An 18443-nucleotide genomic window follows, 5' to 3' on the forward strand; every position below is an offset into this window, starting at 1 on the left:
CCCTCGGAGCTCCCCATGGCGCGCTTACCTCAATTTTTCTTTCACCAATTTTTTTTTTTTTGGACTCGCGCGACAAACTTTGATGCAAACGAGGGACTGTTCATAGTCTATAGCGTTGTATTCCGAAAAAAAGATGGGCCATAGTGTAGATAAATGCTTAAAACCATCACAGAGAGTGAAGTAATTGAAAATTTATGGGGCAGCAGCTTAAGCAACTGAGGGATATATTTGGTGTTCTGTAGTTACAGACTTGTTAATTTTTGAAACTGATGAAACAGTCTGGATGGCAAGTCCTTTAACTGGTTATTAAACAGGTCGCTATATTTGAAAAAAAGATCACAACAGAGCTTTAAGGTGCCAGTGATATTACCGTCGAAATCTGCCTTTTCCTTTACTGCAGGCTCTTTTTCCGCAGTAAAGAGAAGATCAAAGTCACTCTGAGCATAGTTATGCTCTGAGACAGGTAATAATCTTTTTTCTGGCACGCCATTCTTCGATGAGTTGTGCCATTTCTACTTGTAAATAATCGATAAGATATTCCTTTTAGATTCCTGTAACATGTTTGTCATCGCCTATCACGTTAAAAGGAAGACTGAGGGAAGAAATGGGCGATTTCGTTGGTTTTCCACCTCTTAAAACGCTCCCATCGTGTTGTTCACATGAAATCGACGGTAAAAAGAAACGGTTTATTTCAACAAAAGTACACACAGGACATTTGAAAGTATGATAATCCAGGTATCAGTGCAATTGCATGTCAAAAAGAATGCTTACAGCCTAGAAAGCCAAATCAAGTAACTCAAGTGTTTAAATACTCCTGGTGGTAATGTTTCTATCTCATTTCTCGACAAGTCCCTGTAACCAAGAAAGGACTTCATAGAAATTTCAAGTCTTAGTTATCTATGATTAAGGCATTAGTAAAGTGTTCTTAACGAGAAGGAGTTACTTCTCGTTAATTAAGTAGGGCCTCGGGTACTTCAAATTGCTCTTTTGGGCATCCTTATAAGTAGAAGCGGAATTGGATTTGTTTCAAGAAGCTTACTTACAGCCTATGAAGCCAAGTCATGTTATTGAAAAGTCCCGGCGGTAATGTCTTTAACTGATTTTTAGACAAGTCCCTGTCACCAAAATTAGACATAATAAAAGTGTCAGGTCCTACCTCTCAGTGATGATAAAGATTATAGCAATATGCTTTCAAGGAAAGTAAGTTACTGTTTATAAAATGGATAGGCCGTGTGGTAAGTATTACGGAGTGACCTCATGGTTATCCTTTTACGTGGCAAGGATGGTTCTTGAAAATTTCTTTAAATCTTCTGTGCACACGAGTTTGCAAACATATGATTGCAAGCGTAAGCATCAATTGATTGTAATCAATTGACAAGTGATAATTGACAAAAAACTCCTGACGATAATGTTGTAGTTTGGTTTTTTGACAAGTCAATGTTCGGCTTATAAGGAGAGCGGCGTATTCATTTTCCTCAAATTAATACGTAAGTATATATTACATAGCGGTTTCTTGGGTATCCTTTTTCGTGGCAAAAGGGTCTTTGGAGAGCTTCTTTTGATTTAGGTATATATGAGATTTACAAGATTGCACGCGTCACTGGAATTGTAAGTGTATCACAGAAAACTACTTACAGCCATTTAAGCAAAGTTAGATATCATAAACTTCACTTTTAATTGAAAATTTCTCTCCTTAAAAGTTAGATATGTATCGAGATTACCGAGCAAATATGATCTGTTAAGAGTCATTGCTTTTCGTTTTGGCTTTATTAAACCATCTTTTTCAGATGTCCTGAAAACTTAAAATTAATTTTAAAAGGAAAAAAAAATCGATGTTTTCACTTACAGGTCTTTTAGTTTGGATAGACCTTGGAACTGGTCAGGCAACAGGGCCACGAGACTGTTGTTGTCCATGTATCTGCACAATAAATAAAACGCAGTGTATGATGTTCCAAACCATAATGCAACATGGACTTTACTTCCAACTAGTGACGATTTTTATATTCTTTGATTCTTATAATAACTAGCCCTCATCGTCTCGATCGCATCCTAAGAATTCAGAAGGATTTTTAACTTAAAACGAAACGAAGAGGCCCACTTAACAAAAGATTGACGTGTTTTCCTCCATTTTGGTATAATTTGTATTTCCCGGAATCATTGGTAGGAGTGTAAGATGAAGGGAGTTGTTTCATTTATTACTCGGCCTAAATATTTTATCCTTTAAACGGCTTACTATTGTTCCTTACTGGAATCTTAAAAAAGACTCTCGTAACTTGCTAAAGTCAGTAGTGATCTTCGGCTAAAATGATAAAGTATTTAGAAAGCTTCCTGTTTATAACGAAGATTGTATGATATACTCATTGCTTCAGCCTCCGTTACAAACATGAACTACTTACAATGTTTCTATCTCGGAGAGGTTGTTGAACCTTGGCAAATGCTGAATTCTGTTACTGGACAGAAAGCTGCAGGGAAAAATGAAAGAGAAAAAGTAGAAGAGTTAAGTTATTTTCATGGTTTCTGAAAATGAATATTCTAGTATATGGATAATGACCATAATTTTTAAAAGAAACACGATCTGTTAGTTCAGCTTTCGCAAAGTAAATTTTATGGAACTATACGTATCAACACTTTTTACATTTGATCCCTGATAGGTTGGAATATAGGTGTCCTTTGCACTCTCGCTGGATGTTGTCAGAAGATTTCTCTTCTCAGTATCACCGTAACGAGACTGTATCAAGTCAGCCATATGACAAATGAATTTTGTTTGTTTTGAACTCTCCCATAAAAGCATTACCTCTTACTGTTATTAGCGCACCAACATAACCACTAGTTGCGTGAAAGAAAACGCTGTGAGAGTTAGTCAAATTTTATTCGTACTTTTACAGATCATAATCACTTCGTCTAGCTCCCTAAAAACGCAAAATATCCAGCTATTTTGACCTAACGCTTGGTGAAAAACTCAATTTACTGTGCATGAGTACCGTAATACGAATTGGATGCCACTTACAGCCTTTTCAACTGAGTGAGGTTGCCAAAGATATCCAGGGGCAAGCGCTTAATCCTGTTGTTTGACAAGTACCTTCAGATAGTAATATAATTGGAAGAAAGGCTAAGCTAACTGTCAAACAAATTTCAGCACTTGCTCTTCCTGACCCTTCCAGTAGGTGCTGAGTGAGGGTTAGAGGTTTATTTTTCCCCTAAGAGATTTTATACTTACATGTATTTAGCATATGAGATAGTGTCTAAAAAACTTGAACAGAGGTAAGGAATCAACAACATGGAGAAATAGAAAGTAATGGCTAAATTTATTCCTTTCGGTAAAACTGTGAAATTCAGTAAAACAAGTGAAATCCCCGGCTGTTTGCGATAATTAGATTTTTTTTTTAACTTTATAAATAACAAAACACCATCTGGAGAGTCTTCTGAGAGTATCTCAGGTGGAGGCAAAAATTGCTGATATGATTGAAAGCTAAGGTAATATATAGTGGATTATGATTAGCAAGAGTTGTAACTGGTTATCAATAGAAATAGCGCTACTCACAATTCTTTCAGCTTGATGTTTGTGCTGAGAACACTTCGAGTCAAGTTGGGCAACTTGTTGTAAGATAGGTCCCTGACAATAAGACGTTGCACAGTTTTTTGGAAAATGTGTTAATTGCAAGGAAGGGGAAGAAAACAGAGAGGAGAATACACGGGTTTAAAATGTCAAATTTTGTTTTCCGTAAATCATCACCTTTTAATAATTTCTATCTTAAAAATATTTGCAATTGCCTCAAACGTTTTATGAGCTTTTATTATTAGTACGAGAAGGCTACGATAATAAGAGGAAGAGGAGAATCAAGTCTAAGTCTAAGACGCTTGTTCATCTTCTTCCATTTATTATCAACTGATTTATCCTCTCCGCCGAGTGGGATAATTTTGACATCAGCCTCTAAAATTTTAATCCGCCACTGGCTAATAATCTTAAAATATTATAAAACATTGGAGGTAATCGCAAACGATTGTAAGATAGAAATACATAAGTAGGTGTGAAAACCACGGGAAAAAGAAATTGATAAAATCTAAGCCCGAGTATTCTTCCTCTTTGTGTTAAATTTGATAGATTTGAAACATCATTGGCGGCATTTCTAACAAAAGTCTGGAACTGCTTTCCAGACTGGCGGAAAAACATTTAACTGAGAACAACTTTTTAACCGCACTACTTTAATGACCATTTCAGAAAAGGTTGTTCAAAACAATCATTTCTAGCTAGGTTAAGAAGGCTCCTTTATTGCATCATAATCCCGTGAATGATCACGCACCAATTTTCGTTACCACTCCAAGGCTCAGTTTTTGCTTTTGCACAGCGTATTACAGAGTAAAGTTTAAGTTAGCATTTAAACCTGATTTACGAAAAATAATATTAGTTACAGTTTCTCCAAGTCGGTCAATCCGTAAAATATGTTGCGGGGTAGCTTCTCAAGCTGGTTGCCGACCAAACGCCTAGGGTTTTAAACACAGAAACGGTCAACTTTCGTTTTCAAACTAGCCGATGAGAAATTGGCAAAGTCAAGAAATGCTAAAAATTAAGCTACAAACTGACCATTTCAAGTAAATTTTCTGAAAAGGTGTGAACACAAGAAACCGGGCCAAAAAATTTAACGGTAAGGCCAAATCGCTTGAGTTCCTTCCCATTCGTTCTCGTACTCCATTTGACTCTAGACTTATTCGTAAGTCGGTGATTACTGAGGAATGTTTCTAAGAAAAAAATAATTTCTGAGTGCAATTCAGAGACTCTTAGAGCGCTTTCCATTTGTTATAACTGGCCGTTCGGAGTAGTACGTCCGTAAATGAAACGCACGAGTTCTGAGAACTGTTAGAACTGGTTCTGGCCAAACTGGTGCTGAACGCGGGAAGTGCGCGGGAATTCTACGCGTTGAAAAATGGCGGCAGGTTGATCGCAGACTCGTGGTGAGTATAATATTTTATCCATTGTTTTGATTGAAAACAGGATTAATTGCTTTCCCTAAAATGCCTTAAAGAGGTCGTCAAAGAGCACCAAACTATTGATTTCCCCACGACGGGAAAAAAACTGACTTCTTCGACAAAGGCAAAGTATGAAAGAAAGCTGCATGGGATAAAGTTGCAGAGCAATTCAACACCAAGTCGTCAGTGAGAGTTACAGGAGAAGAGTGGTCAAACAAATGGAAAAAATTAGAGGAGAAGTACAAAAAAGTAAGAGGGCACAACGCCAAAACGCGGAATGACATCGAGAAATGTGAATTAAATGACACGCTATCATTGCTTTTCAGTAGTGACCCGAAAATTATTTCACCGGCGACTGTTTCCTCGTTGGTTACAGCAAGTACTGGTTCTACATCCACGGATGAAGACGAGGAATCGTCTTTGGCAAAAGCGGTTCCAAAGAAAAAAAGGAAACGGAGGTCGAAGTCATCGGCCGCGAAGGTAGTCGATTTTCTGACGGAATGCAAAGAAGAAAAGGATGCAAGAGGAGAAAATGGGTGTTATGGCTCGATTCCTAAACAGTCTGTCAAAGAAGGAAGCCTAAAATATAAAGCTGAGAAACAATTTACAGCAATGTTTAGAGACGGCAGCCTAGCAACCTTATCTTTTTACTGTCAATCAAACAAGTAAGCATTGAGGAATAATCGGCTTTCGTTTTCCCCGTTTATTGGTTTTTTCCTCGTGTTGTTAAGTATTTATTGAACAAACCACTTCAAAGACTATTTCCACTCGCGAAAATTTCTCTTGTATACCCGTGGAGCAGGAAAGCGCCTAAATATCTTGGCTATTTTCTGGTCGAAAGTGTGAAAGGTGTCAAAGGTTAACCCGCGCAGTGCGACTTCCAAACTTTGAGCATTTTGTCTCGGTATATGTTGACATACTATTATACAAGGGAAGCCTTGTTCGAGAAATTTTTGTTTTACCCAGTTTGAAAGTACTTGATAGAGGCTGAACAATTATAATATTAACTTATAAGATCCAAGTGCTTGTATTTCTTGTTTGTCAGCGTTTAGTTACCTGACCTACGGTTGATGTAAGCTTACTAGAAATAAAAATATTACGCCTTTAAGCTTTAATTCTGTTTGCGCCGAGAAAAAAATACACATAATTGAAAAAAAACACAGATTCATCTTCTACATGGCTCTTAAAAGGAATTTCCTCCTCCGGCGAAAGAAAGTCAAGAAAATGTTGGCGGAATGTTTTAAACTTTCGTTGCTAAATCCGTCATGTTTTTTAAATCAGCTCTTGCGTGTATTCCACGCAAGAGCTGATTTCCCCAGGCCTTTCTATTTTGACGAGTGAGAGCCAGTTCCTTCGGGCCGGCCAGTTTTAACAAATGGAAAGTACCCTTAAACATATACCCGACTTTTGGGACCACGCTTAAATTTGCTGCTTTTACAAATGTTCGTGTCCCGGTCAGTAGGTAAAGAGAACAGTCGGTTACTTTCCAAATGGGTATTGTTACAAAAGATGATTCTTACTACTCACAAGTATCTCAACACAGTTTGCCCGTTGAACAGATCCTCAGGTAATGTCTTCAACTTGTTGTTTCCTAGCCAGCTGTAAAATTATTGGCATTTACGAGAATTCCATAATTTTTACCAAATGAAGGGAATTAAAAAGGAATATTTTAAAAAGGTTACCTTACATTTTTGTGTTAGCAATAATTAATTAAACTATTCATCACTTGGTTACAATCCAGTAGATTTTGATCGATGGAATTAAAATAAGACAACAAGAAAGGAAACTCCAACTATTTTTAATTATGAATGAAGTTTGTTCTTTTTTGGGTCGTGCGGAAGGAGGAGGATTGAGGCACCCTACACCAAGGATTTGCTTCTTTTTCTTTTTACTGATTTTTCACTAATTCTTTTTAGTACTTACCGTTTGCCAATTTTTTTTTTTAATTTGCGTACGGTCTCAATGGTTTAAATAATCGAAAACGTTTACAGTTATCAAGGATGAAACTGGGAATATAATGACCAGTCAGCGAAGGCTCCTTTGATTTAGAGGATACTAGCCATTGCAGCGAACATCAGAGAACTTTACTCACAGATCATATATCTTGTGGGCCTTGAATATGTCACTTGGCAACGTCTCCAGTTTATTGAAGTCCAGGGTTCTGTGTTTGACATTACATTCATTTTCATAAATATGAAGTGTAGAGCTCTGCGTTTCAATGCCTTAATTTTTTTCCACTCACAACTTCGAAGACCATAAACTCTTGTCAAACAATAAAGTAGAAATGATCTACCATAAAATTAAAATTCTGGTCGTTGTCCACTGACATATATGTATATCGTCCTGTTAGCCTGGTATAGCACTAGAAAGATTCTGGTTCAAAAGGTTTTAATGAAGACTAAAAAAGAAAGATACAGGTCTAATCATTTTTGTAACTACAATGCAAAAGTTATCATACCTGTACGTACAAATAAAAGCGGCCATAATATTCTCTAACTAGGTAAAGAACACTTAGCAAAATAGACTATTTTTTTGAGCTACCAAAAACAAATTTCCAATCTTTGGAACTGATATGAATTCATTGTGCAGTTAATAATATGTGCAAAAATTTTCTGAGGTCGTGGTTATTGTGGTATTTCTTTATTGCCATAACGCAAAAGAGTATTTATTTCCTGTTGAATTTTGGAACTTCAGGGTTGTTGTATTTACGAGATCTAAAGAGTGAAATTGGATTCCGAACACACCACACTTACAGGTTTTTAAAGTCGCTACGCCAGTGTTTCCAGCGAGTACGTTGACGAGAGGACAAATTCTTTGCATGTTTGATGTTCATGAATCTGCGGTGTAATAATAATAAAAAAAAACAGCTAGTACCAAGTTTGTTAAATCTTGTTTCTTTTAATGCACTGTTAATTCGGAACTGGAAGAAGAAGGCAATCATTATAAGAGCAGAAACTTCTGACTGGATAAATGTAGCTCTGTAAGTGGTAGTTTTGTTTCCGTGGCTAATAAAAAGACCACAACCTACAACCCCCTGGCTTCGGAGACGGTGGATTATATAAACGACATGAAAAGTAAAAAAATGAAAGAAGTTGGCTTCTGGTGTCCTCAGAAAGTGTCAAGTGAACCTACGATAACAAACTTATCATACTTATTTGTTATCATTAAAAAGGTGTATATTACACAGTGCGCCTAACCTACTCATGAGATAATACAGACCTTCACTTCCAATAACTCAGATATTAGAAGTGAAGGTCTGTAATATTTCATGGGTAGGTTAGGCGTACTTTGTAGCACCTTTTTAAAGATAAAAAATAGGTCTTCCATGATATGGAGCTGTTATGTATGTATCATGTAGTTTAATACAGTGTACATAAAACTAACAGAGGTCTTTGTAATTGTGGTTTTTCTTCATTGTCATTTTAGAGGCTATTTATTTTCAGTTGTGTTCGGTATGAAATGAAAAGTGACACTAAATTCTAAACCCACCACACTTACAGTTTTGTATGGTTGTTAAACAAGTAATCCCGACAAGGAAGTTGATCGGAAGACAAATTCTTTAACTTGTTGTTGTTCAAGAATCTGAAGTGTCATCAAGAAAACCATTTATGAAAAGTTGGTCCAATGTTTATCCTTTTATCTACTGTAATTATGGAATTGGAAGATGGTAGCAATTATCATAAGAACAGACACTTTGCTGACCGTAACGTGGGATAAATTAACACTCTGAAGGTAGCAATTCCGTTCTTGTGGCTATGAACTGATACACAGACCACAATCGGCCACAGCTTTAGATGATAGATTACACGGATAAACAAGAATTTAAAAAAATGGAGTAATTGACGATGAACAAAGGAGAAAGTACTCTTAAAGTTATGTCGTGGTAGTCTATATTACTTTTGAACATTAGAAGTGTGTGTCATACTGATGGAGTGCCACCTTGGGAGTAAAAGTTTTTATCATTGGCAACCTGGAGCAAACGATACCGTCCCCGAGTCGAATAATGCCAGATTTCTTCATTTTCTGAAATTTTACCTAACATGCTAAGCAGTTGGTTACTACACTGCGTTTGGGAAAAGATCCCTAGATAACTATGGCCTATGTCATACAGCCATCGGGTTAAGAATGACACAAGAATGTCGAGAAACGAACAATTGCGTATACCAAATGGAGCATTGATATAAAATCATCAAGATTTTTAGAGCACAGGAAAAAAAGGGGAAAAAACAATTCCTTTACCACATACGTTTAAAGAACTATTTTTAAATTGAGTGATAAGCCTCTCTTAATCAATTGTGCTATTGTTATCTATGAAACCCAAATAGACGACTGGAAAGTCATCCAACTCTTGAACATAGGCACAGCTGCTATCAAATGTCACTTACACAATAAGGAAGTCTTACTTACAGCTCTCTAAGACGAGGATTGTCTCTGAAAGCTTGTGGAGGTAATTGCTCTAGTTGGTTATTGGACAAGTCACTACAAAACAAAAAATAAGGAAGTTTTGTGAATCATATTTATTACTGATAATCAATTAGAGGTTAAGGTATGTTCATTATGAAAGTATTGTAAACTGTAGACTGCGAGCAGTCCTTCGTTTTCGGCGAAGTTTGGCACTCGGACAGAAGAAACTACAGCCTAAGAAAAAGAGATTACCTTTTGCGTCGCGCTTACAACGCATATGAATACGATTGGCTATCGCCTGAACATCTTTCATCTAGTGGTTTTGAGTGTCAAAGCTTGTTAATGCTCCAGATTAATCCTGGCTGATGACTTAAGGAATGTTGATTGTGGTTTCCGACAATTCGTTCGCTGAAACCAGAGCAGACTGTAGCTTGAAGCTCTTTTCGCTGGAAAGGACTTTCTAGCAATTTTGAAAACAGGCTCTAAAACAGAGCCTTGTCTGCCACTTTTTCGTCAAATATTACGAAAGTTTCCGACTGCCGGTCATAGTGATTTGAGAACCGTGATCGGCACTCCACCTCACGCAGCTTCTAAGTGTTAACTTATGGCTTTGTATTCTGAGCCCAAGCTTAAATCGAGCGCACGACATGTAATTTTTAAATTACTTCGGGATCCTTACCGCGATTGTTCCTTTCCCGGCCCGCCCTTCCTAATTTTCTTCTTGGGAGTTTCGTTGTTGAGACTCGACTTCGACTCTTGAACTGCGCAGGGTCAAACTCTTGGGCTCAGTCTATAGTCCTTTCTTTCCGAGCCCCTCACCCTCGGAGCTCCCCATGGCGTGCTTACCTCAATTTTTCTTTCACCAACTTTTTTTTTGGACTCGCGCGACAAACTTTGTTGCAAACGAGGGACTGTTCATAGTCTATAGCGTTGTATTTCGAAAAAAAGATGGGCCATATTGTAGATAAATGCTTAAAACCATCACAGAGAGTTTCATAAATGAAAATTTATGGGGCAGCAGCTTAAGCTACTGAGGGATATATTTGTTGTTCTGTAGTTACACAATTGTTAATTTTTGAAACTGATCAAACAGTCTGGATGGCAAGTCCTTTAACTGGTTATTAAATAGGTCGCTATATTTGAAAAAAGATCACAACAGAGCTTTAAGGTGCCAGATATCACCGTAGAAATCTGCCTTTTCCTTTACTGCAGGCTCTTTTTCCGCAGTAAAGAGAAGATCGAAGTCACTCTGAGCATAGTTATGCTCTGAGACAAGTACTAATCTTACTCGTGTTGATTTTTTTTTCTGGCACGCCATTCTTCAGTGAGTTGTGCCATTTCTACATATAAATCATTCATTAGATATTCCTTTTAGATTCCTGTAACATGTTTGTCATCGCCTATCACATTAAAAGGAAGACTAAGGGAAGAAATGGCCGATTTCGTTGGTTTTCCACTTCTTAAAACGCTCCCATCGTGTTGTTCACATGAAATCGGCGGTAAAAAGAAACGGTTTATTTCAAAAAAAGTACATACAGGGCATTTGAAAATATGATAATCCAGGTATCAGTGCAATTGCATGTAAAAAAGAATGCTTACAGCCTAGAAAGCAAAATCGAGTAGTTTAAGTATTTAAATACTCCTGATGGTAATGTTTCTATCTCATTTCTTGACAAGTCCCTGTAACCGAGAAAGGACTTCATAGAAATTTCAGCCCTTAGTCATCTATGATTGAGGTATTAGCAAAGAACCCTTAATGAAAGGGGGTTACTTCTCGTTAATTAAGTAGGGCGTTAGAGGGATTTCAAATTGCTCTTTTGGGCATCCTTAAGAGTAGCGGCGGAACTGGATTTGTTTCAAGAAGGCTACTTATAGCCGACGAAGCCAAGTCATGTGATTGAAAACTCCTGGCGGTAATGTCTTTAACTGATTTTTAGACAAGTCCCTGTCACCAACATTAGACTTAATAAAAGTGTCAGGTCCTAGCTCTCAGTGATGATAAAGATTATAGCAATATGCTTTCAAGGAAAGTAAGTTACTGTTTATGAAATGGATAGGCCGTGTGGTAATTATTACGGAGTGATCTCATGGTTATCCTTTTACGTGGCAAGGATGGTTCTTGAAAATTTCTTTAAAACTTCTGTGCACGTGAGTTTGCAAACATATGATTGCAAGCGTAAACATCAATTGTTTGTAATCAATTGACAAGTGACAATTGACAAAAAACTCCTGATGGTAATGTTGTACTTTGGTTTTTTGACAAGTCAATGTTCTGCTTATAAGGAGAGCGGCGTATTCATATTCCTCAAATTAATACGTAAGTATATATTACATAGGAGTTTCTTGGGTATCCTTTTTCGTGGCAAAAGGGTCTCTGGAAAGCTTCTTTTGATTTAGGTATATATGAGATTTACAAGATTGCACGCGTCACTGGAATTGCAAGTGTATCACAGAAGACTACTTACAGTCAGTTAAGCAAAGTTAGATATCATAAACTCCTTAGGGCAATGTTTATATCTGATATTTTCGCAACACCCTAAAACTAACATAAAATAACTTGGAAACAGAGTTTAGCTCTTAGCTATGGTCATGGTTTGGCACAGAGAAGGTGACTTTACTACTTAAATGGAAGGGCGACAAGTATTACATAATAGTCTTGGAAATTCTCTGGGGTGATATATGTGGCAAGAGGAGTCTTTGAAAAGTGTCTTTTCAGAATTAATTTTGCGCATAAATGAGATTTGCGATCATTAGGTTGCACACGTCAATGGAATTGCATATGTATCAAGAAGATCAATCCGCGTCAAGTGACTAAAAACTCCTTGCGATAACGACTTTACCTGGTTTTTTGACAAATCCCTGTAACCAACATCGGATAACAAGGTGTCAGCTATGATCACTTTTTTAGTAATATGCCCACAATGAAAGCGAGTTCATTAGATTAGGTGGCTAGCATGAAAAGAAAATCTCATAGGTATCCTGATGCGAGACAAGAAGACTCCTTGGACAAATTCCGGTCAGTTTTCTTGGCAATAATACTTCGACGTGTTGTTATTAATCAAGACAACGAGCTAGATATTAATACCATAAAAAACTAAGGTTCGAAAGGCTAGACTAGATACATTAGAATTAAAATAACTCTTCAATTTTTCAAGTGCCGGGTATATGTACAACCTCGATATCTACAATATGTTCTCAAGCAAAGCAAATTTTGAGTGTGATGTTTGATGTGACCTCCATGACGAAAAGGCCAAATAGCTAGTCCTTATATATGTCGGCAACAGTTTCTGAAATTGCGAAGAGTTGTATAGACGTTCATCCTTAAAGCAAAATGTACAGCGCTGTGACATCCAACATAATGACCTAATTTCATGACTAAGTGATACAGGAACTGTTACCGATCGATTCAGTAAACGAGCTCTTTTACGAGGACAATTAACCAATCAGTTTCAAAGGGCTATTTTTGATGCATTTAATTTAAAAGGACAAATTTGTCAAATGTTCATGTATCAGTCTACGGTAACATTCCTTCCGGGACGTCCGCTCACTTAGACGAAGGCACCATACATCAAGTAACCACTCAAACAAAAGAAGACACAGTAATTCGTATACATGAAGGGTGACATGTTGAATACTCACTTCGAGGTTAACTCAATCCATTCATTTTGCATGTCATACCTCACCACCACTGGTTATCAGACAGGCCGCTATTTTTAATGACAACAGAACTTTAAGGTGCCAGATATTACCGTAGCAATCCCATTAAATGGCTTTGTTTACCATCGCCTGACCGACTCGTTTTGTTGGGAAAACGAAAAGAAAGGAACAGCTTCCAGACACACGATAGTAGCAGCGGAAATGCAATTGTATCAAGAAGCCTACTTAAAGCCTATGACACCAAGTCATGTTATAAAAAACTCCCGGCGGTAATGTCTTTTACTGATTCTTAGACAAGTCCCTGTCACCAACATAGGACATAGTAATAGTGCAAGGTTTAGCTCTAAGTTATGATTAAGGCTATAGCAGCATGTTAATAAGGAAAGCGAGTTACTGTTTATTAATTGGTAGGGTGATAGGTATAGAAAAGTTCGTTACCCGACGTGGGAATTCTGCGTTAAATTGCACGCGAAAACCGATATCGGTTTTCAAGTGCAATTTAATGCCGAACTCACGAGTCAGGTAATGAATTTTCCTTGAACTTTCATTTAATAAAAATAGGAAAACAAGAAAACAGCAATAGTATTGTTTGCTTTTATTCTAAGCGCGCGCTCCAGAAAGCCATTTCGAAGTCAGCGGTCAGAACTATCCTTGCGTTAGCGAACAGGAAGGAAGGTCAATCGTACACGTTTGAACCTCTGACATCTGAAACTTGTTTTTACATTCGTTTTGAAACTTTTTTAAACAAGCTTCAAAATTTCTAAGGATAATGATAGTATTTCACTGAGTTTATAAGCCGTTTATTTTTAGAGTCCCTATGACGCCTACTTTTTAGCATCAAATCAAAAATAGAACCATAAAGGTGTCTGGTAAAATTTTTGGGTGATTCTGGTGCTTCTTTGTTACTCTACGAGACGAAAAAGTCCGAAATTGTGGCGAATTTGGGCTTCCGGTATCTCTTTGGCCGTGTGGAAGAGCACTGGTACCTACATATTCGTGACTTCATGGTAGTAAGTCCAAGTTTATCAAAGAAGCGAAGTGGGCTTGGAATCTATTGCTTACTATCTTCTAAGCAAAAAATAAATAAATAGATAAAATGCCGTTTCGATGTGTAGTTTGGGATTCGAATACTCCTGACTCGAAAAAGAATATTCCTTTTAAGGGAGATCAAAGGCCAGAGACCAAAACTTTCTGTACAATGAATATATGCAGTTCATATATTTTGAACTGCGGTTGTAGATACGTATGATGCACGATCCTCGCAGTAGAGAGCGCCATTTATGCAATAGCGAAAATCAGACCTGAAAAAAATCAGGCCTGTACGGGATTCGAACCACTGACCTCTGCGATACTAGTGCAGTGCTCCACCAATTGAGCTAACAAGCCAACTGGGAGCAGGCCGTTAAGTTGATTCGTAATAAACCCGTGATGTTAAATCAGATACAATGAATATATGAAGGTCATATATTTTGAACTGCGGTTGTAGATACGTATGATGCACGATCCTGTCATTATGTTACAATATGGTGTCGATGAAAGTAAGCTGTTGTTTATTAGATATGATGGTTAGCATTAAATTACAATCTCGTCGGTGTTCTACTTTGTGGAAAGAGGACTCCTTGGAAAATTACGGTTACTTTTCTTAGTATAATAGTTCTGTTCGACGAGTTGTTTTTAATCAAGACAAGGAGCTAACTATTCATACCACGGAAAGCTAGCCTTCGAAAGGCTAGACTTAATACATATAAATAAAATTGACTCTTTCATTCCTCATTATTGCTCGCGAAAATACGTTCTTTTCAGCTTGAAATACTATCTCTCTCTGTCGATCAACAAGTACGTTTCTTTTAGGAATTCGAAGTCACATAAAAGACAAAATGATTTACAGGCATGCAAAAGTGACTTTATTTGAATAACTTACAATTTAATTACCTAGCTTATTATCCTTGTGCGTGATACCTCACTGTAATAACTACCACAACTCTGAGGGACAGGGTTAGGAACAGGTAAGTAGCCATCATACCCCTCCATGCTCTTTTCGATTTAATGATATGCTTTTGCTCTCGATTGATAAAGGTTGGTTTTATATGAGAAAAATCTTACTCACATCGGATTACTAATCAGACTTACAGGTAATAACTTAAAAAAAGTTATGTTTTCAAAAAGATGAAATGACTATCTGCTGCTAGGACTCAAAATCTGAAAGTGGCATTGGATCGCGTTGTGGCTTACAAAGTTGCATAATTTTTCATTGCTTTACGGGTGGACAATGGCCATCTAGGCTTATTTTAAGCATCAGGGAAATTCAAAAGAAAGGAGAAATTTCCAGATGCACGATATGATGATACGTTTTTTCTCATCAAAGAAATCACAATTTGGACCTGATCTCAGTTAGCTATGAGTAAGGTATTAACATCTACTCTCACGTTACTATTCATTAGATACGTAGGGTGGCAGGACTATCTGCTAGGACACAAAATCTGAAAGTGGGATTGCATCGCGTTGTGGCGCACGAAATTGTCGAAGTTGCATAATTATTCATTGTTTTACGGGGGGAAAACGGCCATGTGGGCGTAATTTGAACTTTTTGATTTTATTTGGCACTCGAAAAGAAGGGAAATCAGACTAAACAAAAGAGTTAAACTTCTGCTTCGAGCTCACAACGCAAAACTATTACTGGCTATCGGCTTGAAAACGTAGATCGAGCGTAAGCCGTGAAATTCGGTGGAAATGAATGCTTAAAACCATTACAGAGAATAGCATGATTTAGAAAAAAACAAAACAAAAACAAAAGGTCCAAACTTACGGAAAGTCTATGGAACAGGCACGTAAGATACTTAGGGGTATATGGTGGCTCGTACTTACAGACGTTTTAATCCGTCAAGCTGATGAAAAATTCGGGATGGCAAGTCCTTTAACTGGTTATCAGACAGGCTGCTATTTTTTGATAAAAGATCACAACTGAGCTTTAAGGTGTCAGGGTGCCAGATATTACCGTAGGAATCCCATTAAAGGGCTTTGTTTACCATCCCCAGACCAACCCGCTTTGTTGGCAAAATGAAAAAGAAAGGAACAGTTTCCTAACACTTAATAGGACAAATCTTTTTTGTTATTAGAGAAATCACAATTTGGACCAGGTCTCAGTAATTATTAAGGTGTTAGCCTTGAACTCTCAACAAAACGGAGTTCTTAATCGGTAAATATGTAGGAGAGTTGCTAGTTCAAATTGCTCTCTTGAGTACTTTTTTTGAATAGGAGTGGAATTGCATTTATATCAAGAAGCCTCCCCTGCTTATAGCCGATTGAGCCAAGTCATCATGGTTTTTAAAAACTCCCAGCGGTAATGTCCTTAGATGATTTTTAGACAAGCCTCTGTTACCAACATAGGATATAATAATAGTGTTCAGCTTTAAGTTATGATTAAGGCTATAGCATTACGCTTACAATGAAAGCAAGATACTGTTTATTAAATGGTAGGGTGGAAAGTATTACACAATATCCTCATGGGTCTTACATGTGGCAAAGTGAGTCTTTGAGAAATGTCCTTTGATTTTGCGTACACATTAGATTTGCAAAGGCAAAGTTACCCACGTTACTGGAATTGCATGTGTATCAAGAATATCACTTACAGCCGACCAATCTGCCTCAATTGATTAAAAGCTCCTTGTGGTAACGACTTTATCCGATTTTTTGACAAATCCCTGTAACCAACATTGGATAGCAAAGTGTCAGCAATGATCACTGTTCTACCAATATGCTCTCAATGAAAACAGATTATTGTTTATTAGATGTGGTGGTTAGCATTAAATGGCAATCTCGTTGATACCCCTCCATGCTCTTTTGAACTTAGTGATATGCTGTTGTTCCTGATTGATAAAGGTTGTTTTATCTCCGATGGTCACTTTTTATTCGACGACTGAAACACACCTTGAAACAACAACCTCGTGGTCGAAAACATACTTTATATAAAAAGAACTGTTCAGTCCATCTATTACATTCTTAAAACGAGAAAATTAATATCTGCTAGGACACAAAATCTGAAAGGGGGATTGCATCGCGTTGTGGCGTACGAAATTGCCGAATTTGCAAAAGTTTTCATTGCTTCACGGGGGAAAAACGGCCGACAAGTCGTATTTTGGTTTTATGGATTTTTTACAGAGAAGCAAGGTGCAATGGAATTTTTGACATAATTCTTCAAAAAGGTTCCTCCAAAGGGTCATCTAGGAAAAATAAAATGAATTATGAACTTCTTCCACCGTCGCTGTATTCTCGATATTTATGATCAGTGGCTCTTAAAATCATTTCAGAGTATGACAGTATTGAGGAAAAACAGAAAGAAAAACGAAAACAAAAAGAAAAGTCCAAACTTATGGAAAATCTATGGAACAGCCACTTAAGATACTGAGGGGTAGGGTGGTTCGTACTTACAGACTTGTTAATCCGTGAAGCTGATCAAAAAGACCGGATGACAAGTTCCTTAGCTCGTTATCAGACAGGTCGCTATTTTTAATAAAAGATCACAACAGAGTTTTAAGGTGCTAGATATTACCGTAGTAATTCCCTTCAAGGGATTCGTTTATCATCACTTCACCGACCCGCTTTGTTGGGAAAGTGAAAAAAAAGAAAAATTTCCAGACACGATATGATGATACGTTTTTGTTTATTAAAGAAATCACAATTTGGACTAGATCTCAGTTAGCTATGAGTAAGGTATTAACATCTACTCTCACGTTACTATTCATTAGATAAGTAGGGTTGCAGGACTATCTGCAGGGACTCAAAATCTGAAAGTGGGATTGCATCGCGTTGTGGCGCACGAAATTGTCGAAGTTGCATAATTATTCATTGTTTTACAGGGAGAAAACGGCCATGCGGGCGTAATTTGAGCTTTTTGATTTTATTTGGCACTCGAAAAGAAGGGAAATCAGACTAAACAAAAGAGTTAAACTTCTGCCTCGAGCTCACAACGCAAAACTATTGCTGGCTATCGGCTTGAAAACGTAGATCGAGCGTAAGTCGTGAAATTCGGTGGAAATGAATGCTTAAAACCATTACAGAGAATAGCATGATTTAGAAAAAAACAAAACAAAAACAAAAGGTCCAAACTTACGGAAAGTCTATGGAGCAGGCACGTAAGATAGTTAGGGGTATATGGTGGCTCGTACTTACAGACTTTTTAGTCCGTTAAGCTGACCAAATATTCCGGATGACAAGTCCTTTAACTGGTTATGAGACAGGCCGCTATTTTTTTGATAAGAGATCACAACTGAGCTTAAAGGTGCCAGATATTATGATATGCTTTTGCTCCCGATTGATAAAGGTTGGTTTTAAATGAGAAAAATCTTAGTCACATCGGATTACTAATCAGACTTACAGGCAATAACTTAAAAAAAGTTATGTTTTCAAAAAGATAAAAC

General features: G+C 37.3%; 1 protein-coding gene across 1 annotated transcript; it reads right to left on the minus strand.

The window, feature by feature from the left end:
* Positions 1-835: 835 nt before the first annotated feature.
* LOC148742738 (uncharacterized) lies at positions 836-18261 on the minus strand. Its single transcript, XM_088759158.1, has 15 exons — positions 18196-18261; positions 17455-17526; positions 16656-16727; positions 15892-15963; positions 9373-9444; positions 8464-8547; positions 7719-7802; positions 7058-7126; positions 6493-6564; positions 4411-4482; positions 3542-3613; positions 3008-3079; positions 2397-2462; positions 1847-1918; positions 836-1115 (listed from the first exon to the last, which is right to left on the minus strand). Exons 7-15 carry the CDS (start codon positions 7796-7798, stop codon positions 1040-1042), a joined length of 651 nt encoding a protein of 216 aa, XP_088615284.1. The 5' UTR covers positions 7799-7802; positions 8464-8547; positions 9373-9444; positions 15892-15963; positions 16656-16727; positions 17455-17526; positions 18196-18261; the 3' UTR covers positions 836-1039.
* Between the last annotated feature and the right edge of the window lie 182 nt (positions 18262-18443).

The sequence above is a fragment of the Stylophora pistillata genome, chromosome 1 (genome assembly GCF_964205215.1).
Source record: "Stylophora pistillata chromosome 1, jaStyPist1.2, whole genome shotgun sequence".
Classification (NCBI taxonomy): Eukaryota; Metazoa; Cnidaria; class Anthozoa; order Scleractinia; family Pocilloporidae; genus Stylophora; species Stylophora pistillata.